General features: G+C 41.1%; 1 protein-coding gene and 1 non-coding gene across 3 annotated transcripts in view; one reads left to right on the top strand and one right to left on the bottom strand.

Moving 5' to 3' along the window:
* The first annotated feature begins 17,245 nt into the window (after positions 1 to 17,245).
* LOC134399839 (5S ribosomal RNA) lies at positions 17,246 to 17,364 on the top strand. The gene has a single exon (XR_010025535.1). It is a non-coding gene; the product is annotated as a 5S ribosomal RNA (ribosomal RNA).
* Positions 17,365 to 24,237: 6,873 nt separating this feature from the next.
* GLRA2 (glycine receptor alpha 2) overlaps positions 24,238 to 24,718 on the bottom strand; it is a 147,096-nt gene continuing 146,615 nt past the window's right edge. For both annotated transcript variants that reach the window (XM_063127526.1, XM_063127527.1), the window contains one exon: positions 24,238 to 24,616. In XM_063127526.1, coding sequence (XP_062983596.1) covers positions 24,335 to 24,616 — 282 coding nt within the window. In that variant the 3' untranslated portion in view covers positions 24,238 to 24,334. The remainder of the gene's footprint in view (positions 24,617 to 24,718) is intronic.

Below are 24,718 nucleotides of genomic sequence, written 5' to 3'. Positions count from 1 at the left end.
GGTCTTTTTTCTGCTATTCTGAGCATGCATATGGCATATTCTACCATGCTGCTGCAACTTCTCACAGGTAAAAGGCAGGACTATATTCACTGGAAGACCTTCCCATGGCTTTTCCAAAGTTATCATTTGGGGCCTTGCATTGCGCAGTATTCTAGAATCCATAGTTAGATTAGCACATCTTAGCCACTCTCCACATGACTATATATCTATAGACTGCATCTCTAGGCTTCAGGTGCAATGCTCAAATCAACTATTTTTTCTCTCTTAGGGTCAGACTAGATGTGACATAGGAAATCTATAATTAGCATCTAAAGAAAAAGTTAATGAAAAGAATCTATGACATATGAGCTTATGGTCTTAATGGTGCCCTTGACACTTAGGGCTTTTCTGCACAAGGTTGTTAATCTGCTGCATCTACTTTCAGTTTCATTGCAGAAAACACTACACAAGCATTTTCCTTCCTGCTTTTCCACTACATAACCTCTAGATGGCATTCTGATATGGCAGAATAGCACAAATACACAAGTGAAAACTGTTTTCTTTTGCTTTTAGAAATAATACTCAATTTTCTCTGTTCTAAAAAAGCTCACTGAAAGTACTCTTTAAAAACACATGACACTGGAGAGTCATCTAAAGAACCTGTAAACAACCATGAGTAGAAAATGATGAGCGCACAGCTAATGCCTCATGTAAGAAATGTCTTACACCTTGAAAAAATGAGTCTGCCACATTGGACATAGGTAATAATTTATTATAAATGTTATTAAAGAGAAATAGCTCTGCTTCAACAGAATCACTACCTAAAGATTCTCATCTTTCTAAAAACATTAGAGGAACCAATGATAAATAAACCCTATTACTGCCAATAATAATATTAGCATTTGGATAATTCTTGCCAGATCCCTGCGCTCCCAGTAATGCCTTGCACGTAGAGCTTTAGATAATACCATCGTTTCAGATAGATGGCCCAAAAATACACAGTACAGTAGCCTTCCTTGAAGGCAGCAGGGTACAGAGAACAAATCCAACTTTATACCCATTATACGCTGTCTTAACCAACCAATACTTTATAAAGAGAAAACAATCAGAATCGTTCCTGCAAACAAAGGAAACCAAAGCCAAAACCAAATACTTAAATAATGCATTATTCCCAAGGATTTTCTGAAGGCCTCAAGTGTGTGAGAGAGAGAGGAGAAAGAGAGAGAAAGATTTCCTCATATCCACTCCTCACGCAGTACCACAATGAACTGAGTTGTTTAAAGAAATTAAGAGGACAAAATGTTTACTGGTTGTTCAGTGATTCCCCATCACCTATTTCTGCTATTACTGCCATGTTGGGGACCTCTGGATTAGGCAGAAAGGTGAGACCACTAGTTTACTTATATGGAAGGGGTTCTGTGACAATCCAGTTTTAAGACCAACCATACAGCCATCTGCTGAGTTCACCCTAACCTGGACTAGGGCCTATGTATTTGACTATGTATTATATATGCATGTGTGCATATGCAAACAGAGCCAAGCGTTGGCACCAGAAGCATGAAAATATAACAAATGAGGACAGCATGATTTAGCCCAGAATCTGACAGTCATGACAGATGAGAGATGTCTGCTCTAAATAAAGTCTTCTATTTCCTGGAGCGCTGGAAGAACAACAGATGAGAATGCCATGCTCCAAATTAAGAGGGGGGGGGCAAAGGAGGCAAAGCATTCTGCATCTTTCCTATGTCTAAAAGCAAAAACATGACATCAAGCCACAGAATTACACATGCATTATTGAACAGCATTACTGTGGTGAAAGAGGAAATGATGGAGAAAAGCTACTTAAGTAGGATAAAATGGGGTCACGCAGCCTCTTTAATAGGGCTCTTCCCCATGGCACTGTGTGTGGAATACATACAGCTAGACACTGATTGTTGCAATTTGTACAGTGCAAGGCTCTTTAGCCTACCCTTGCTAAAAAGTCCACAAGTGTCCTAGTCTCCCAAGCGAGGCTGCAAATGATATTCGCTACGGCAGCCTTGTACTACAACCAACAGCCACAATTCACAAGGCTATGTGAGAGTCTTCTAACCTAAACAGCCAGACAGACGTTTTGGATTGCTATGCACCTGAAATTTTACTAAATGTGGAAGGGTAGAGGTGGAAGAACAAGGCATAAGGAAATGTTGCTTTGTTCCTAGGAACATCAGATTTTGCCAGCTTCAGCTAAGGTGACTATTTACACATTGCCAAAAAAGAGCAACTGCATCACCCTCTCCCCCCAAAAGGACACCAATTTGCCTAACATTTGCTTTTGCAAATATACATCTGTAGGTGCAAATTTTAGAAATAATAACTATAATTTAAATAGAAATATAATACATCTCACCATAGTGGAGAAGACTGTGACCGGGTGTCCTACCTTACTGTCCTCTATTTTAGACACTTGGCAAAGGACAGTTTTCTATTTGAAGGTGTCATCTATTTGATAGACTGCCCAGACTTTGCTACTATATTTACTACTATAGGACATAATGATGGCTACCAAGATGGATGGCTTTAAAGGTAGGCAAATTCCTGAAGGAGAAGGCTACTAGTTCTGATGCCTCTACGCTACCCTGACTATCAGACACAATGACGTATGCCTATGTATACCAGTTGCTGGGCATCATGGGCTGGAGAGTACTGTTGCACTCATGTCCTGCTTGTGGTCAAGTACTGAACAGAATGCTGGACTAGATGGACCTTTGGCCTGATCCACTATGGCTCTTCTTATGTTCTATCTTCTCATGTTCAGGTGACCTGCTCAGTCTGCTGTCCAGGCACTCAAATGTTGGTTAGCAAATTTACGAGCCTTGCTCTCCGTCCTTATGATTCTTTGACATTAAATCAGGCTTGAATTGGACAGTCCATCAAATAAAGGACATCTTCAAATAGAGGGCTGTCCTTTGCCCACTCTCCAAAATAGAGGACTATTCTCTGTAAATAGCCAAAATAGCACCACACACACACACAAATTTCAAGGCTCCTAAAGTTCTTAAATTGATATCCGTCTTAGAATATTCATTTTTCAGAAGCTACATACTGATGCACATTGTGTTCCATCCTGCTAGACACTAAACTGAGTGAATCAGTTCTTTTTCAAAACTACCTTAAAGTCAAAAGGCATATTCTTTCTGAAAGAGCTTCTGACTCACTCAGTATTCCCAAACCTAATAATATAAAAATAAAATGCAATAAAATAATCAGAACTTAATAATAAAACTGTAACTATGCTGGCTGGGTCACAACTCAGGGAAAGCCTGCAAAAAAGGTAACCTGGTCCCAAGTTGTTTAAGGGCTTTATACGTTAACTACAAAACCTTAAACTTGGCCTGGTAGTTTATTGGCAGCAAATTCATTTCATCACTACAATGGGAACATAGATCTTTGAAGTGGGGAAGAAAATGTCATTTTGTTGAATAAATACAAGGGCTGGTTGAAAATATTAAGTATAAGCCAGTTTGCACATACAGAGCTAATGTTTGAGATAATTTGTGTGAGGAATTAAATTTAAGGAGATGGTGATTCTGTGCTATTTCGTTAAAATGACAAAATTATATGTGGACTTCCTTATCCATGTTTTAGAAAGAAGCAGCTGTGTACTAAATTGCAATTGCTTTGGTAAGTCCATCCCTGAATTCGCAGGGGCAGATCCTTACGTGTGGCATATTGGTTAGAGTGTTGGACCAGTGTAGAGTAGTGGCTGGAGTACCCAGTCGGCCATGAAGCTCACAGGATAACTTTGGGCCAGTCAATGACTCTCAGCCTAACCCACCTCAAGGGTTGTTGTGGGAATAAAATGGAGAGAAGGAGGAGGATTATGTAGTACACCCCCTTGGTTTCTGTGGAGGAAAGACAGTGGGCTATAAATTTTAAGTCCAATGCTTTAATCTCTTATAGGCAATCTAGAAGGATATCATGGTTGATGCTATCAAAATCAAACTTCGCAGTCATGGAATAAGAGGAGAGGTTCTCTTATGGATCAGTAACTGGTTAAAGAACAGAAAGCAGAGAGTAAGAATATTTGGCACTGGTTAGGCTTCATCCTGAGTATTGCTTCCAGTTCTGGGCACCACACTTCAAGAAGGATGCTGATAAGCTGGAGGGGTTCAGAGGAGGGCAACCATGATGATCAGGGGTCTGGAAACAAAGCCCTATGAGGAAAGATGGAAAGAACTGGGCATGTTTAGCCTGGAGAAGAGAAGGCTGAGGAGAAACATGATAGCACTCTTCAAATACTTGAAAGGTTGTCACACACAGGAGGGCCAGGATCTCTTCTCGATCATCCCAGAGTATAGGACATAGAATAATGGGCTCAAGTTACAGGAAGCCAGATTCCAGCAGGACATCAGGAAAAACTTCCTGACTGTTAGAGCAGTACGATAATGGAACCAATGACCTAGGGAGGTTGTGGGCTCTCCCATACTAGAGGCCTTCAAGAGGCAGCTGGACAACCATCTGTCAAGGATGCTTTAGGGTGGATTCCTGCATTGAGCAGGGGGTTGGACTCGATCGCCTTATAGGCCCCTTCCAACTTTACGATTCTGTGATTCTATGAAATGGCAAATTCTCCCAATAGATGGATGGAAACAGTGGGTTCCCACGTAAGCAAGTGAAAAGTGATTCTCGTTGGGGCAAAAAATTCCAATTTGATATGTATGCTTATGGAACCTGAGTTAGCTGTGACTGTCCAAGAAAGACCTTGGGGTTGTGGTAGGCAGCTCAATGGAAATATCAAACCAGTGTGAAAAGGGCAAATTCACTCATGGTGGCTTCTTGTTATATGTGAACCAGGTCAGTGGGTACTTCCAGATGGAGGACTCCTAGTGTTACCAGTCAGAAGGCATTGTACAACAACGCCATCTTTTCTTCCTGAATCAATTTTCTGTGGTATGGAAACAGCGATGGGAAAACCCGGGAGGTTCTATGAGTGGAAGACGATGACATTTGGACCCCTATAAAATTCTGTGGTTGAGGCAGGTTGATAGCATGATGAAAACCTCATCTGGAAGCACCCAAAACAAAAGCACAGAGAGATAGACTAAGTTTTGGGCTCTGTAAGCTAATAGCATTTGTCTGTCCCTAGAAATCTGATGGGGGAGCAGTGGACTTCGGCTGTCTGTGGGGTGTTTAAACTGAACCCATGTTCAGCCTGTATATATGTAAATAAATGCAATTATTTTTTTAAATGCCTCCAGTGAATGCATTCCAAAAGGAGCCAAACCTTTGTAAGTGTTGCTCCCCTGGATTTTCTCACTGCTCCGAGAAGTGGGTGACTGTATCTATACCAGTAACCTAGTAGTTTTCTCAGCAGTGCATCAGCCGCAGAGCCACATAAACCACTTAGCCTCTTTAAACCATTTTATTAGTCTGAGACACAGTCATAGCTTTTAATAGGAGTTTTGTAGGTGGATTTGAATGATAATGTATGGGATTGAAAGGCGATTTTTCAAGAATAAGTTTAGACTCATGCATATGAATTGCTGCTAATTTGTGCAAATCCTTATACATGCTCTGGGGGGTTGTTGCTTCTTTTTCCAATCTCTTAGCTTTCATTTTATAAAATAGAGAAGAAAAAAGCAGAGAGTCATCTTTTAGAACATTTAGCTTATACCACGTAATTTCTATTTTAGAAACTGTATACACAATCCAGAAACCAGTCTCTATTCCCAGGCACTTGATGGCATATGATGAGCTCTTAATATGTCAGTTGAATTGTTTATGGTTGTCACGGATGCTTTGGTAGTTTTATGGGGTTGTGGTATTTTATTTATCTCTGCAGCAGCCCACACTCTATTTCACCCCCTTACTGACTAGCAAAAATGGCTACATAGGAGGATGGAGAGACTAAAGAAGCCTCTGCAACAGCCCAGGAGGGTGTTGGCATTCTCATAAGCCTCCGAGATCCGACGCTGTCTAGCAGACTTAGGCACACTTACTTGGAAATAATCTCTTTGAGTTCTGTGGGTCTTACTTCTGAGTCAACGTGCATAGGATTAGGCTGCATGGTTGCAATCCACGGCATGTTTACTTGCGGAATTGCGCAAAAGCAACATGAAGATTTTTTTTAAAGGAAAAATTGGTGAACAGAGCACTTGCTGTTGCAGTTACAGCAGTAACTGCTCCGAATAAGAGTGACAAGATGGGGGCGGGCCCTAGATCAGTCATCAAAGACTTGTTGGACACTCAGGGAGCTGTTGAATAAAAGCAGGACACTGGCAAGTGTCAGTTCAACAGTTAAAACCCCCAGGATCACCTTCACACAAGTGGGAGATATTGTCCCCACCCCCTTTTGGTGCACTTATTTCTCCCAATCTTTTCCTGCCTCTATTAATATACTAGGAAAGTATGCAGCATGTTAGAAAAGTACAGGGCGGCCACAGATATTACACAAGTGAATGTGCATACTTGCGCAATTGCAAAAGACTGACAAAGGGCCTGTTCAGACAACATGCTAAGCCATGGTTAGGCTGCTTAACTCTTGCAGTAAATGGTTAGTGAGCATGTTTAAACTATGTTTATGTAGCCACCGTGGTTTTGAATAGTTTACACAGCGTGCTAAGTCATGGTTCACGTGACACGCTAAGCCATAACGTTTGGCTCAAAATGCTTAACCACCATGGCTTAGCATGCCACCTGATCAGGGTCAAAATATATGTGAACCGCCCAGAGAGCTCCGGCTATTGGGCGGTATAGAAATGTAATAAATAAATAAATAAATAAATAAATAAAATATAGGGTTTTTTTAAAAAAAGGCCTGGAAATGAAAATGGGCTGCAGTCACAGGAAAGAGGGGGATGGAATGGGCAGACAAGATGGGTTCTGTCGCAAAGTCCCCTGGGGTACTGCCAGAGCCAGGTGGAGCATCACAGGGGAACGACAGCGGAAACAACCCACAGTAAGGCCGATCGTCTGTTTGGCTCCCTGTGGGTTCCATGAAAAACCCACAGTGTGAAGCTTGTTCGCCAGGGTGGATTGTTGTGTCATGCAAACTCACCTACTGATTTACTAGTGGCTCAGCTCCACAGGATTGCATCCAGAAGGTTTGCACTTTTACAGGGAAAGTAATGGAAGGCCGACAGTACGACAGGGCAAAAGCTGTAACATACCAAGGGACTGTCCTGATTTCCCAAGCAGCTCTATGTGACATCCCCACAGAGCTTGCAGCTATCACAAAACAGCTCACAGTCCATGTGGCACCAAAGTCTGAGCCATAAATATTGCATTAACATTGATGAGGGTCCAGTGACCCATCACGGTGAGGGTTGGCAGCGTTGATTGCCTCTGCTTTTGCAATTCCCTGCTCATGATGGACCCAGGAGCACTTTGGAACTGACTGAGCATGAGGAGGTGTAGACTAGAAATTTCCTGAGATGGAAGTCTCATTCCGTGCTGTCTCTATAAGACAAGTTTACATTCATAGTTCCTGTAAGCAGAAACTGTCTTCTTGCTCCTGCTCGAATGTGCATATCTGGGAAAAGAGAAGGCCAGATAGACACCTTAAGAGAATGGTATGTACTGACCTTACGAATAGGAACGCAATTATGTGCATACATAGCCCTTGAAAAGCAGTTTGGCTGCTGATTCGCAATTTTTGGACCTGCTCACAATTTTTGGACGCTACCATAAAATGTATAAAAATCTAGGGCTAAAAGGGACCCTGAAGTTATCATTTTCTCTAATCTCATACACTCATCCAAGATTTTGTTCACCAGAGAGCAGGCATGTTCAGAAGGGGCAGCTGCTATCTCTCTAGGCTGCCTATTTTCCATCATAGATGATTCTGCTAAACATGGTTAAAAGTAATAATCACCTCACCAAATGCCCATTGGTGTTCTCAGGCTCACCACAGATAGGCTGGTTCAGATTTAATGCTACACCATGGTTTAGCCTTACAAGAACAATGGTTTGGGCTCATGCTTGTCCTCCATTATCTGTATTGTTGAAACTTTTTGGTTTTGCTTTAGGAGCAACCACGCGTGAGTACTGTGTGATATACAAGGTAGGCTGTATACGAAGTTTGGTCCCAATGCTGCAAATCTTCAGAGTTTTTTAGCTGCCACCCCCTTTTGGGTACACCCAGGATTTTTGCTCTTTTTTGAGTAAAGGTACAAGGTTTTGAGGCTGGAACAGAGGCAACTGCAGAAGAGGGGGAGCACCTCTTCACTGCCAGGTCACAGCCATGTCACAGAGGCAGGCCCAGGATTTAATGCAGAGGGAAAGGGCATACTGCAGAGGAACCTCCTGGGAGCTGCTTTAAGTAAAAAAGAAGAGGGAGTAAATTTATTTATTATTTATTTATTTATTAAATTTATATACCTCCCCATAGCTGAAGCTCTCTGGGCGATTTACAAAAGCTAAAAAACAGTGGACATTAAAAAGTATACAAAATTTAAAACCATCAAAAAATATAAAAACAGTATACAGTATTCATTTTAAACAACAACAGTCCTGGGGTCCGTTAAAAAACAAACTTAGCATATGTTGTTAAATGCTGTTAAATGCCTGGGAGAAGAGAAAGGTCTTGACTTGGCGCCAAAAAGATAACAATGTTGGCGCCAGGCGAGCCTCATCAGGGAGGTCATTCCATAATTGGGAGGCCCCCACTGAAAAGGCCCTCTGAAAAGTACTTTCAGAAAATGCAGATTTTCAGGAGGGAAGTGGCTGGTTGGCTGTGGATTGGTGTCGCAAAGGACCTCACACTGCTCTCCCTTCACGCCAAATTGTTCATGTAGATTGTCCTTTGCATACCTGCTTGCCCATTTGATCCCAGGGTTTTTACCTTCTTCCTAGCAAACTGTTTTGTTTTGCTTTTCACTTTCACATCGTGCTACCTCAGTCACAACTAGATTGTCTGGCACTGGGGAAGTACAATAGCTCTGCATAGCTGTTCATTCAGGATAAGAGAGCCTCCACACAAACTGGTTAGTCACTTCCTATGAGTGGCCTAAGCCTTCTGCTGCCTCAAACTGATCCTCCTCCTCTCAGTACTTCTCTCAGTGGTTGACCAGGGAGTACCACTGGTGCTGCCATGATTTAGTTTAGTATCTTGCCCATGCCATGCCAATTTCAGTAATGTAAGAAGTTGTGGCCTGATTTACCCAGCTCTTGGTGTCCGTTAGTGTCCGTTCCATCCCCCCAATCAGATATGTATCTACACAGAGGTAAACCCTCCCCCACCTCAGTTACATGAGACCTTCACCCAGATAAGTGTGAATAGGATTGCAACATTCATGTAGTTCAGGCCAGTTTTAGATGTGTTAGAATCCCTAATCTATCATAATTCACATGTAGCTTTATGCCAATGACTAGGTTCTCAAACACACTAACCCCTAGTGGTTGAGTGTGGGTTGTTGTTGAACCATGGGTTAGCATGTTGTCTGAACCCAGGACATTTTCTGCAGGGTGGATGGTTAACCATGCTGTGTGGCTTATTTTTCTCAAACAAGCCAACTTGAGAACCCATGGTTTGTTGGTGGGTTGTTAATGGTAGTTAACCAGCCACACTACATGGTTAACAGGTCACTCTGTGGAAAATGTCCTGGGTTCAGACAACACACTAACCCACAGTTCAAATAACACACAGTTCAACAACAACCTACATTCAACCACTGAGTGTGGGTTAGAGTGTTGTGAGAACATCCCCTTGAGTGGTTCATAGGGTGCAGTAGATAATAGACTCTGCACCCTGGGTCACCATTTTGTCTGTGGCAATGATGGTTGGTAGATCTCAGCATTCAGATAAAGAACAAAATAAACCCCACAAGCTTGAAGTCTGCCCACATTGGTCTGTATCATTAGTCTAGTAACCAGGAACATTTTGATAGTGAAAGTGGTGCCACTTAACTCTAGCACTGAAATGTTAAGAGGGGAAGTGTGGTTTGTATTGGTTGTGGAGGGGAGGAGAAATTGTTATAAACGCTATCCTAAAGACATTCAAACAATGAAACACCATCTGTATCAGCACCATCCTATAACCTGTCTATGCAGCATTGTAAGGTCAAAATTGAATTAGTGATGGTTTACACAGGCACACAACAGAATAGCAGTGGTGGGAGCATGATGCTGGGGTACGAGAGAGGTGGTGCTAAAGTTTATTTATTACATTTATATCCTGCCTTTTCCTCCAAGGAGCCCAAAGCTGCATGCACAATCCACCTCCTCTTTATTTTATCCTCACAACATCCCTAACCCTGGGAGACTGGCCCAAAGTCACCCCGTGAGCATCATGGCTGAGTGAAGACTTGAACTCAAGTCTCCCCAATCCCAGTCCAACATTCTAACAATTTCACCTCAGTGGTTTACCTAACCAGTGAGAGAGATAGGCCAGGAATTAGCTTGTAGCAGTTACCAAATGTAAAAAAGAAGAAGCAATGCTTTAGTATTGGCGATAATAGCAATATTCTCTAAATATCATGATTAAGTTGATCAACTATGGCAGACGTTTTGCCATGGAGATGACATCATACCCCATCCACTTCCCTGGACTCTTGGCAATGTCTAAAAGCTGCCCTGAAAAAACACAAGGCCAGGATAAATGCATTTTACTGTATCATTTTTATAATTACATGTCTGCTGTGCCCTTGAGAACACTGCTTCCCATGTCTGTTTGCTTTCTTGTACACTTTCTTCTTTTACCCTTGAGCCTTGTTTGTTTTCCAAATGTTCTTTATTCGGCCAGTGCCTATTTCTGTGGCACAGCCAAGCGCAGCACAAACCGTCTCCTCATCTCTTTCTTTACATTCAAAGAGCCTATTATGTTCTGAAATGTAGTCAGATACAGCTTTTCAGTTCCGAGCCATTTTATCATGACATTTGCTTTGAATGCTGATAAATATCCATGCTATCTGTAAAGCTGGTATGCGCTGAGCATCTAGCTGACTTGAATAATACACACAGTCAGGCCCTGTTTATGTTACTTGCAGTGCTGTGGTTACTGCCACCCTGCGGCTATTCCTGTACCTCTTGTAGTAACTTATAGATCTTATATCCACATGGTGAGGTGGATTGTATGAGTATGCACCAAAACAGCAACATGATCCTTTATGGGATGGTTATCACTAGTGTGATAAATAATCATGTAATTTGCTCTATCTATGCAGTCAAAGTTGCTGGGAGTGGAGTGGAATGATGGCATCCATCAATGGTAGCAACCAACCCACTATGTATGTCTTACAGAGTGAGCCTCACAGCACAGTGCTATAAATTTTTACACATATGTAAGTTGCATTTAAGACAGTGGAAGTGACTTCTGAGTTAATAGGATTACCCTGCCAGTGATGTGGGCATCTGTTCAACTCTATTTTGACAGAAGAAGCCATGGTTGAAGGTTTATTAGGAAAATTCAGCCCTAGGCCATTGTGTTATGCACAACTGAATGCACAGAAAAAGCATGCCAAGCAACACAAATAATAACATATTTATAAGCATCTTGATGTTAAACCACATCTGTTCCTAAAAAATAAAATAAAATTCTAAGGCTGCTGTACAGTTAAAGATATCTTAAGGGCCCAAATCCTTTGGATGAATATACAGAATAACATACATAAGATTGCACCCTTAGTTGATTAACTGTATGGGTTTTGATTGATTGATTAAACAATTAAATCTGTACACCTTTGGATAAAAACAGAAGTTCTAAAGCAAAACAAAAAAAAATCCTTTGTCTTTAGGTGACACTTGGAGTCAGTATCATCATAAGAGTCATTCCTTCTCTCCAACATTGGACAGAACAGGTTTTTTAAAGTGCTGCTTGACATCTGTGATTTTTAGAAGTACTTCACAGTTGATTTATTTTTTTAATCTGACCGTGGACAATTTTTAGTCTAACAAATTAATTGACCAAGGCTGAAATCCTATACACGTTTACCTGGAAATAAGTCTCATTGAATCCAACTAGACGTATGTCTGAGTAGACACACAGAGGACTGTAGTATAAGTTTCCAATCCTAAACACACTCACTAGGGAGTAAACCCTACGGGACACAATAGGATGTGCTCTTGAGTAAATGTGTGTACAATCACTGCGTAAATGTTGCAGCCCTAGTTATATGAAAATTAATTAAATTACAGATCTCCGTTTAGAGGATGAGATGATTAAATAGCTCAAAGAAAGCACAAATAAAAATAGTTATAGCAATGTCACCAATAACTTATTAGTTATGGTTGGCAAACGCAGGTCCTGGAGGAAGGCTTCTTCTCGTCATTTCTATGCTTGCTTTGTAGGCCTTGTTTGACTTGGTGTTTCTTGAACTAATCCATTATTGCCCATACCCTCTCTCACTCTACCTGGATGTAATTGCACCCAACTCTGTTCCCTTGTTCTATTTCTGTAAGGCAACTGCAGTCAGTTCTTGTAAGTCCTCCAAACCACACTTGTTCTTTTTAATTTATTTATTGACTTATTTATTTGGGACAGTAATATAAAAGTCAAAAACATAGCGTGGAAAACAGCTGCATCTGAACCATTATACTGCATTGTTGCCATGTCAAAGCAGGCCACATGTTCATTTGAACATTATTTCCTGTGGGCACCAACTACTGTGAATGTCTCTTACTGCTCTTGCCCACATCCCATTTAATCCCATTGGGTTTACACAGGAGGAAGAATCAGTGAATTATGCTCCTAATCTGTAGTGACATTCTGATCTTTGCATTTCTCTCATTTGTGCCACAGAAGAACTAATAGTGCTCCTATTTTTGCAAGGATGTTACATACTGCCAACGGATTTGCTAACTCAGGAACAGATTCTATTTTCAGAGGCTCTTCAAGGGTGCCTGCAAAACAAATCCTGAATCTTTGAGGTGCAGTGGCTGACAGTGAATAATCAAGCTTAAAAGATAATATTCTGATTATCTCGGCAACAACACCCAAATAATGAAACAGCAGTTTCATTTTGATTACATTTGTTTTGAAGGCATTGCAGTAATCAGGGACAATTAGCCTTCAACTGAATGCTGTAAAATCCAGTTGCTGGGAGCCATTTTATTGTAGCTTTTCAGCAGTTCTGTATTTTGTGACCTGCTCTGTTTCCAGGTGAGGCACTGCCAGTGAAAACTGCTATATGATCATCCCATCCGCCCCCTGATGAAATTATCAGGCCATATCAGAAAAGGTGCTGCAGACACGAAGATAAATGGTAAGCAATACTGCCCAGCATTTTCTGAGGAATTTGATGTTGCTGCCTACAACAGCATGATTGTAGATGCCTGAGCTCTTCATGTTCAGCAACTTCAGCACGGACAATCAACAGGTTCTCAGGACATGAGAGTGGTTAATAAGCCATGGTGGGGTATTAACCACTCCTGCGCATGTCGGCTCCTTTCCCAATTACCTTTGCTGGGTGTGGGTTGTCATGATGTCTGAACCCAGGGAGTGGGGGATGGGCACATTGGGTAGCTCCTTTAGAGTTCTGATGAGTTCTGACCAAAACCTGGAGTAGATTCATCCCTCCACTGACATTGCAGCCGCCACTGGAAGTACCCCAAAAAGTAATTTTGGGGCAGGGATGAGCAACTGCAGGAGGACGAGGGGGCATTTACACACACACACAATAAACTATACAAATAATCCCCCTGGGCCCTGCAGGGACACAATAAAGAAATTATACAAATACATTATACAAATGGTCTCTGTAGCAACTACAGAGTGCCAAAAAGGTCACTTACCAAGCAAGCTAATTTCGATCCTTTGGGTGCTCTGTAGCCGCTAAGGATGCCGTCCTTTTTGAGTGAATTCAGGGTATGGTGGGATCTGCATGTGATCTATTGCCCGTTTGTTGCTGCCTCTGCTTTAAGAGAAAACCCCCTAAGGTGTGTGTGGGGGGGGGTACCCAAAAACAGCTTAATGAGGACTGCACATGCTCAGAGGGCACGGAATGCTGACTGTCTGTTGTGGGGGAGGAAGGAGTGGAAAATGGAGGAGGAATGGTACGCATGGCTGGTGCACTGAACAGGAACCCCATACCTTGCTACAGACCCCACACGCATATTCTATTTCTGGATCAGAGCATTTATTTATCATTAATACTAGCTACTTCCCAGTATGGTTGCTATGGTTTCCATAATAATACTTTGTAGGGATACTGTTCCAAGAGACTGGCTCCTGGATCACCAATGGAGTCGTATTATTTGAAACCCGTGTTTCTGTTTATGCACTTGGAAGTTTATTTGATATACCGGTATGTGATGTGGAAATATCAGCAGGAATAGTAGTAAGGGATGTCAAGCAACCACCAGGAAATGCAGTAGCACCAAATAAAACATGAAAGCAGTCTTCCCCCTCCCACACTGCTAAAGCTTGTGCCCTGGAGACATAGAAACATATATAAACACTAGCCTTGTACTTGCCCTGCTATAAATAGGAACCAGTGACATAGCTAGAGTGTAATAAACTGAGGAAGACCCAGGTTCAAATCTCCTTTCAGCAATTCAACTTACTGGGGGACCTCAGGCCAAGTACAATTTCTCAGCCTAACCTGCCTCACAGAGTTGTTTTGAGGATAAAAAGGAGGGAACATGTATGCTGCCTCATGACGTCATCTGAGTGCCTTGCTGCAAAACCCGCAAACCAGGCATGACGAGAGTGCGATAAACTGATGGTGCAGTGGAGCCCTTGAGCTCCTTAGAGGAAGTGGGGAATAAAATACAAGCAATAGCAACGTCTTGAGCGCTGAATGAAGATCAGGGTTTTGGCAATCTGGAAGGAGGAGAATGTGAGCAATTGCATACAAATGGTTCGAGGATGACCATATTTGTGTATAAAATAGAAAGGGAGCCAAGGAAGGTTACCACCTATTTAGCAAAATACATCAGAATTTGGGGGGTATTTAGTAAATTGCATTACATCAAAGCTCCCCCTCACTTGTTTTTCTAATCCATTACAGCATATTAGCTGATTTGATTTAGCATAATGGTTCCCAAGGGAGCATTTGGGCCTGTTCCATAAGCAGGTCAAAGATAAATAAAGTGGATTATTATTTAGTGCACACTATCCAAACCTAGGAGAAGAGATGCCATTTCCAGAAACATTAGGGAAAAGAGAGCAAAGGAGGTGGGGTTAATTATTTCCCAGAAACTTCTTTTTGTTGGATATTATTTTTCTTTTGGGGCAGCCATACTGGATGTTTTCTTTGACCCTTTTCAGTCGACACATTAAGTCACAGTTGTTAAGCATTTTGAGGTAAACTTTATGTCATGTGAACCGTGATATAGCATGTCGTGTGAACCATTCCTAACCGTGGTGGCTACATAAGCAGAGTTTAAACACGCGCACTAACCATTTGCTGCAAAAGGATTAGCAGCCTACCTATAGCTTAGCATGTCGTCTGAACAGGGTCTTTATCATTAAGTATTTTTCGGCTCTTTGTTTACAGGTAGAAGACGTAAGCCCCCTGACATGACGTGCAAAGTACCAGGCCTAGGTAATGTTAAGACTAGAAATAACAGAATGTTGTGTGTGTACACTGGCAGCTTAACACAGCTGGAACTAGTGTAGGATGTGGTTACAGGTTGCTACAACCTTCACTGTTGGTAGTGGGAGGTTGTTTGGAAAATTGTTTGTCTGTTATGTGAAAATCCATCAATATGTTTCTGCTGTTTTCTCTGGGACGCATAAGAAATGGCAGTAGAGGAATGTTAGAATAACTAGTTATTTGTTCCTGAGCAATACTAGTTGACTGGAGTGCCCCCCTTCCAAAGGTACTATCCTCCATATGTGTTCACTCAATATAAGGGCACAGGAAACAGCAGCTACTTTTCCTATCAGCAAGGGGTGAAAGCACAGAGGTGGTGTGATATGATCGGCTGAACATTGGGTTTGGGAATGGGAAATGCAGCTTCAAAGTCTTGCTCAGCTCTGAAGCCCACTGGGGGTGGGGACAGAGGCAGGTTGGGCAAGTCGCTATCCATCAGCCTAACCTCCCTCAGATTTTTGTCATCCTTGAAGGCAAGCATGGGATATAAACATAACAGAAAAGAGAAATGGAAGTTAAAGCCTATCTATTGAATTTGATGGATACGGAGTTCCTTTTCATTTTACAGGCTCATTGGTAAACACCATCCTTTTGATGATTAGAACGTAAAGCGACCCAAAATAATTTAGACCAGCCTTCCCCAAGGTGGTGTCCTCCAGACATTTTGGGCTACATCTCCCATCATCTCTGACCATTGGCCATGTCGGCTGGGGACTATGGGAGCTGTAATCCAAAACATCTGGAAGGCACCAGCTTGGGGAAGGCTGATCGAGAAAATGTGAACTAAAAGCCAAGCTGAAGGAGGGCAAAGACGAACAAAATTTCCAATTCACTGCTATAACATGGACAAGCCATGTGATTTAATGCATAATCGGACACAAAATGAACTGTGACAAAATATATTCAGGTTTTGTGATTACATGAACCGACTACACGTTTGAATTATTTTCAAAGGTTTTGCAAATTATCAAGATTGAAATTGTTGAAGGATTAGTCATTTCAGCACAAAATGATGCAGAGTTTTTTATTTAAATATGGATGTCACTTCCATCCGTAATCAGGAGGGAACATGGCACAAAGTATTTCAGAATCTCTTGAGTTCAATATATGAACAGTGGCACAATTCTCCAGTCTGTTCCTACCAAGGGGAAGCAAATCCTTTGGCAGAGAAGTTATTCTATGTTCCATTGATGTAAATCCCTTTAGTTTCAATGTATGTTATGTGCACATAACTGAGCATGGGATCACAACCTATGCTCTTTGTTATTCTGTGTGGGATTTCATTCCACTCTTTTCAGCAGCCTTGAATAACCAAGTGAGCTTATCTGATCCTCTTGGGAAAGATGTATTAAATTCTGTTTACGTAAGGGTTAATTTGATTAGCCAAGGAATTTGATGATGCAAGAACCATCTTTTCTTATTTTTCTCCCATGAGAAAGATATTATGTGCAAGTCTTGTGAATGTTAGTCACAGCAATTTCACTGTCTGCATTTTTAACCACACAGTGGCAGACTTCTCCATTACAGATTCCTGTGCTTGATATAACATCTCTGTTTAGCGGATCTTAGAAGAAACTGTGCCATAACATCCTTAAAAAAAAAGTTTGGTGTTTAAAGTCATTGTTTAACACTCTTTTTGATGATCAATTGAGCATTATATTCTCTTTTTCTTTGAGACGTCTTTCATCTTTGTGGCTATTTGATAATCAGATTCTCTCACCTATATTACATTAGCCAAGAGTTTCATCCATGCCTACGGCCATACTACCTTGAACACGCCCGATCTCGTCTGATCTCGGAAGCTAAGCAGGGTCAGGCCTGGTTAGTACCTGGATGGGAGACTGCCTGGGAATACCGGGTACTGTAGGCTTAAAAAGAAAAAAAAGGTGGTACCTAACCCCAGTTAGGCTAAACAAGATAAATAACAGCATTCAGCAAATTGTTGGAGAGGTTGTGGGGGAAAAGGAACGTACTTACATATGTGGTGGGAATGTAAATATGTGCAAAAGTTGTGGAAGATGGTGTTTTCTGAGATTGAAGAAATTGTTGGAATGAAAATAGAAGAAACACCAAGAGTTGCATTACTCTCACTATATGAAGATTTAAAATATAATAAAGAAATTAAAGAATTGATAACGAATTTGCTGACTGCAGCAAGGTTGATTGTAGCTAGGAACTGGAAGCTTCAAGGTGATTATTGTATTGAAGAATGGTATAAAGAAGTATGGGATATTGCTATTAATGATAAATTAACATGTAACGTTAAAGTGAGAAGAGGTATAGCAAAAACGAACGATTTTGAGGAAATTTGGAAACAGTTCCTAATATTTGTGTTTTCTAAGGGAAGTGGGAAACCACCAGCAGAAGAGGTGTTAAGATTTTGGAAACAGGAATGATCCCGAAGGGAAGGGGGAGCACTTGTTATTATGTTGATTTATGTTAGATTATGTTATGATAAAGTATTATATGTTAATAACTATATATTCAAGTAATTTGTTAGGTATTGGTATGTTAGTTGTTATGTTGGTTTGTATTTTATGTAGTAATAAATAAAATAATAAAAAAAGAGTTTCATCCATTTGATTGAATGCTAGGAAATCTCAGTAATGCTTACCATTGCTATATAAAGATCGGTTGCTTAATAGTCTTTTACTGGAATGATATTTACATAGAGACAACCATTATTCTAAAATGTCTCAGGGCAGAGTGTGTGTAGGGGAGAGAGAGAGAGAGAGAGAAGATATGGATTTCACTCCTGACTATTCTGTTTAATCTGCTGCTTGTGGCTCGTTTACATTTCATTCTGTTTGAACTATAGTCATTTCGTTTCTTTATCTTTGATATCAAAATAAAAGATGGACAGGATGGGAGGGTAGGGGCAAAGGGGAAATGCAATTGCTCAAATGAGGAAAACAAAAGGGAGCAAAAGCTTGCAAAAAGGAGATGCAAGCAGACAATAAGAGATGCAAAAAAACATTTTGAAGAGAATAGCGCTAACAATATAAAGGCCAACAATAAAGAATTCTTTAAATATATCAGAAGCAGAAAACCAGCTATGGAGGAAGTTGGACCATTGGATGATAATGGAGTTAAAGGAGTACTGAAGGAGGGCAAAGGAATTGCAGAGACTCCTCACCCTCACCAAAGACTCCTGAGCAAACTTAGCAGTCATAGAATAACAGGCGAGGTCCTCTTATGGATCAGTAATTAGTTAAAGAACAGAAAGCAGAGGGCAGGAATAAATTGTAAATTATCCCGACGGAGGGAAGCAAATAGTGGGGTCCCACAGGGATTTATATTGGCTGAAAGGGTCTATGACCATGTACCCTGTTTTAATACTTCCCTCATCAGAGGAGGCCTTGGTGGTGATTCCAAAATGAAAGGAATGCCGCCATGAAGAACCCCAACAGCAGACCTTCTCTGTAGTGGTAGCCACCTTCTGGAAAACTCGCCCTTGTGCTGTTTGGGAGGTAGGAAATGTGGCATCTTTCAAACACCTCATAAAAGCACACCTTTTCACCTAGCCTTCCCCTGGGCTGTAAGTAAACAAATCATGCCACTCCATTTTGCTGCCCTTAAACAGTTTTTACTGCAGTTCTTTTAATGTCATGATATTAATGTTGTGTTTTTAATATTATACCTAAATGTATTTTAATGTTGTGAGCCTCTGAGGGATTTTAATATATTCAGCGGTATATAAATACCACAAATTAAATAAATAAATGATTATGAAACTTGGGGGGAAAACACCACTCTTACAATTTCATGTGCCCTCCTAGCCATAAGGCCATCTGTATGTTTTCTTTAAAGAAAAGAACCTTGTAATTTCAAGAGTGTAATACAGGAATATAGGAAGCTGCCTCATACTGCACCAGACCATTGGTCTTTCTTTGTTCAGTATTGGGTCTGTTCAGAAAGCATGCTAAGCCATGGTTGGACTGCTAACCCTTTTGTTACAAATGGTTAGTGAGCATGTTTAAACCATGGTTACGTAGCCACCATGGTTAGGAACGGTTTACACAATGGGCCTGTTCAGACAACATTCAGGCTCTGTGGTTAGCAAACTGTGGTTCTCTGGAGTTAGCACTAGCCACAAGCCCTGCTGTCATACACAGCACTTTAAGCCACGGTTAGAGCCCCTATCCCTGCTGCAGACAGTCTGACTGTGGTTAGTGAGTGAGCAGGGCTTAGCAAAACGCATCGCACAAGGCACCTTAAATCCTGCTGCTTAACCAAAAGCCTTAACAAGCAGGGTTTAAGGTGTCTTCTGAACAGGCCTCCTATGCTAAGCCATAATGTTCAGCTCAAAACGCTTAACCACTGTGGCTTAGTGTATTGTCTGAACAGGGTCATTGTCTGCAATACAGTGAATGGCAGTGGTTCCTCAGCATTCCGGACAAGTTTTCCCCCCAGTGCTACGTGGAGATGCTGGGGATTGAACCTGGGACCTTCTATATGCAAAGCAGGTGTTCTCCAGCACTAAGTTATAGTCCCTCTCATATTTAGCGCACGCAAACTGATTTCGGTGACCTTCACTTAATAGCTTATCTTCAAGACAATCTGTTTGTATTTGTGTCTTCCGGTCTCTGACATGAGACCATCCATTACAACTAATAGGATAAGGAACTCAGAATCCCTGCCCAACTTTATAAGTGATGGGAGAGAAGAAATCCAGTTTTGCTGAGCTGCTGCCATCAAATACACAGCCAAGCAGCCCTGTCGGCATAAGGGAATGAGGTTACAGATGGATTGCTTGACAGCTGTGCCTGATGCTTGACGTGAAATACGTTGTGGGCGTGATCTGCCTTCAAGGCTTGTCTTCACAAACTTGACCTGCTTTCATGATGAAGGGTAGGAACAATCTCATTGAAATGGAATCAAACTGCAAAAGCTACCAGCTCATGTTTCCCTATGAGTGGGAGGAAAACAAGTTTAAAAAACAAAACAAGACCCACCGCTCCTTTCCACGCCATTTGGACCTAAGTGAATGAAATCACAGGCAATGAATCATTCATAAAAATGCCTATAATTGTTTTTTAAAATCTGCTTGGATCTCTCTCGCTCTCTCTCTTTTCTCTCCCTCTCTCTTTTTCTCTTTCACATCCCTCAATTCAACAAATGAAGTATCAAGTGCACCTGTGATTTTGCAGCCTGGATTGGGTCCTAGCACAGTGGGTCATAAATAATTTTCAAAAGTCACCCCACCATCAAAGAAAAATTAACTAAAGAAAATATATGGGTGACCACCCATGCTCTCCCTTCTGTGCAGAGTGGCCTGATTCCAAAGTGGAAGGGGCCCTGCCCCTTTAATTAATAGATGTAAAGAAGCTTCCCCTGCTGAAATTCCCTCTTCTGCATGACTCATAACGGGACAGGAGCCTTGCCCCCTTTTACATCACTCTGTAGCACTTTGGAGAGAGGAAACGGGCTCATTTCATTCTGCCAGACGTTAGAACTGAAGGAGATAACTTCGTATTGAGACTGATCATAAACATCAATTCATCTCTCTTTGATTTTCTGTGTATCCCTCAAAAAAGGTCACCTCAGCATTTAGGACAGCTGCCTTGATATCGGCTTGAATTGGGTTTCAGTTTTCTGCTAATCCAGTTAGGCATTCACTTCAGAAGCTTTCTTTGAGAGGGCAATAATATCCCCAGATAGGAGTGCACTAACTTTGCTGTGAGCACTTCTTGGAGTACTCCAGTTTTCGGAGAGTGTGCGTGATGCTGACTGAATTGCCATTGTTTCTTTTGCCCTCTTGTGAAGGTCAGCTCGCTCAAGGGCCCGTGTTCTGTTTTGTTGTCTCAAAGGAGTTCACTTTTCCTTTTCATTTCCCTTTGCTGCTGATAGCTCAGCTCCTGGCAAATTCAAAGCACAGCTGGCATTTTGCAGGGACAACCTTCTCAATTTCTTATTTTCCTATCATACCTACAATCGTTTAGCCAGCCAGCCAGAAATGATTCAACAATAGTCACTCTTCGTACCGGCTCCACATTTAGGGACCCTGGGGCATGATGCCCTCAGTGTGGGCCTCCTGCCCTCAGTGTGCTCTCTTCCTCCTCTCTGCTACTGCTGCTAGTTGGTGGCTTGCCAGGAGAAGAGCTGGTGAGAAGGTACAAGGCGGCAGGTGCTGCTCCTTGTCCTCAATGCCATTGCTGCTCACTGCTCATCAACTCTGAGCCAAAGAGCATCTCTTCATTAAGGGAAATTGCGTTGTTTACCTGGGGCTTTTGTGCTTCCGGGTTCATTGGTGCGATTGTTATGGGCTGAATTACATGGGAGGAGAAGGATGACAAGGGCTTTGAATTGAATACTTCCCTTCTGTTCAGTTCCATTGAGTTCTATTGAGGCAGTGCCGTCTAGTGAAGGAAGATTCTGCCATTTCCCAGCTATTACCACTTTAAAAGTGGTTCTTTTTATCCTGGGATTTCCAGAGGATTCAGCAGAAGACATCCTGGTTGTTAACGATGTCATGAAATTGATCAGAAAACCTCCATGAATGGCCAATCAGGATTGTGCAATAAATGGCTTGTTTAGGGGAGCCCTGAGTGTGGGTGAGTAATCAGGCAGCAACACTGCAGACAAGGAGCAGTAGAAGCAATGGGTTCTGAATTGTAGCCCCTCCTCCTGGATATGGGCCTTGAGATGGCCAATCTTGCCAACCTCACACCAACCCTGGCCACTCTCCCACCTTTTAGAGAAAAACAAAAAAATAGAATCCCATTTTTATCATCCTGTAACACATCACAACTACTTGTTTAACACATCACAACTACTGCACACATTCTTAGAGCTCCATTCTCAGGTGTGTGTGTTTTTTCCCTTTGGATGCACATTGCCTAGCTAGCAAAGGATCTTGGTGCTAACACAATTCTACTTAAACAATAAGATAAATAGATGGATGGATTAATAGTTAATTATCAAATAGTTATTAGTGGAATATGAAAAGGGGGCATTTAATGAATGCATCTAATTTGAAATGAATACATTGCTGTGATTTAGCTGATAATAAATGGCATTTGTAACAGATAACATTTTTGATAATATAAGAGAATCTAAACAAAGTATTAAGGACTATTTAACAACAGCAGCAGCAGCAGCAACAATAACAAGTAAAAAAAAGGAGAGCGAGAGCGCCATTACTATCCTTTCTATACTTTTCAGGAAATAAAACGATTTTGTGCAACTGGAATTCCCAGGAATATTTGAGGAACTTCTAGGCCAATCAAACCATTATAAAACCAATTTAAATTTGTAATATAAAGTATATGAATTCATTTATATGCTGGTGAGGTGAAGATTTCTTATACTCTCTGGTCAATATTCTTTCATACTTTTCTGGTGGTTCAGTTTGTAGGTTGTTGTGTTTTTGTGTGTGTGTGTTTTTAAGAACTAGCAGCAATGAAAGGAAGATGTGCAAAAATAGTTGTATGCTTAGCTTTATTGAAACTGAACATTTATCTTTTTTTGGTAATAAACCCTTTTACAGCAAGTGTAAAATTGTAATGGTTCATTTTGTCTTTAATATTACAGGTTGTCTTTTTTTTCCATGTAAGCAAAAATACTTGAATTTTTTGTTTGGTTTTTTATTTTTTATTTCTACTTTAAAACACAGCAAGGATTTGGACCACATTGCTCTGGCACCAAAAGGTTAACAGGTTATGAAAATCACAGTACAGTTTTAAAACTTCTCAGTTAGTCAATGATATTTAAAATGATAGCCACTTTTTTTTAAGTAAAGATATAAATTAGAGGTCTGTAAACAAGTCATGTTTACCTACAGAGCTATCAACTTGCAGCTACAATGACAGCAGTAATAGAAAGTCAGTGCTAAACTGAGCTATGTCAGGAAAGAAGATTTTAATCAATAGTGCGATACAGGGTAATACGATAGGTAAATTACAGTTTGGCACCTTATGCTGCATGTAATTAATTAAAAAATAATAATATCCAGGCAAAAATGAAATGAAATAAGTGCACTGTCTTAGAACTAGGATGGCTAAATGCCAGTGTGGATGGAGATTCTGGACTTTTAATAGTAGTCTAAAAGAGGGAATTTCAGCAGGTGTTGCTTGTCATGCAAGCTGAAAAGTCTCTCTTTCTACACCAATATTAAAGGGACAGGAACTCTTTGGCATCCAGCCACCCTATTTAGAACCAAGATAAAACGAACCATTTCACAGGTCGTTTCTACAAGTGGAAGCAATCAAATTAATCACGCCCTACACATGTTGGACCTCAAAAGTTACAGTTCTAGGAAAGCAAGAATATTAAAATGCACACCCACAAGGATATTAAAGTATAAATCTCACCCACCCCGCCCCATGCCCTGTTAGTAGAAATAATTACAATCCACGAAGGGACTTCTGGACAAACCACTAACTACAGACATTAATGGAATGTAGCTTGGTAGACTTGTTTCATATATAAAGGCAGCATAACCCTGAAAAAAGTTTGGTCCTCTTAAAACTCACTGCAGTGCAGCCATTACAGATAGTCCCATGGTAGATGCTTTTAAGTTTTTCTTAAATACAGCTTAGAGAAAGTGATTTATTTTTGGAGGAAAAAATGGCCCTGTTTAGGTTTGTTTGATCTTGGCAAGAGTCTGGAAGAATCATGTTGAGAGTACATAAAGAAATCCTCATTTTGTGTTCCCACGGCTTCTTGTTTTGTGCAATTGTTACTTGAAACTTTTCTTTCTGTGTTTTTTCCCCCTATTCCCCCCTTTCTTTAGTATCACAAGACAACAAACCCTCAGTCCCAAAGACAGAAAAGACATTTCACTCTTTATTTACAAGTGAGTCACTTTGGCTAGAAGGTCCCAGCTCACAAAGAATTGTTTATTTTTTGTGAATGTCTTCGTGGCGTATAATTTTGTATGTAATCCAGTAAAATATGTTGAAGATGAGAAAGGCCAGTGGGAAAGCAGCTCGGGATATTGTATCAATCCTTTTGGCACGGTCAACAAACTTCTTTTTGATGGAATCCGAATCCTTTGGGGGTGGGGGTGGGGGAGGGTTGGGGGGTGGGGCTTTGACAGCAGCACCATCTTTCACCTGTAGGCAGTGGCCCATTCCATAGCCACCGAAATTAAACCGACTATCACGACCAGGATCTTCTTCCTATAGGATGAGCAACAGAAGTAAGAGACAATCAATTGGCTGTATGAATCCCAACTACATTTGTGCCCATAAGCTAGGGTGACCATATGGAAAGGAGGACAT

Source organism: Elgaria multicarinata, chromosome 5, assembly GCF_023053635.1.
Source record: "Elgaria multicarinata webbii isolate HBS135686 ecotype San Diego chromosome 5, rElgMul1.1.pri, whole genome shotgun sequence".
NCBI lineage: Eukaryota > Metazoa > Chordata > Lepidosauria > Squamata > Anguidae > Elgaria > Elgaria multicarinata.
The sequence above is the reverse complement of the archived record's forward strand: the minus strand, read 5'-3'. Positions and strand labels throughout refer to the sequence as shown.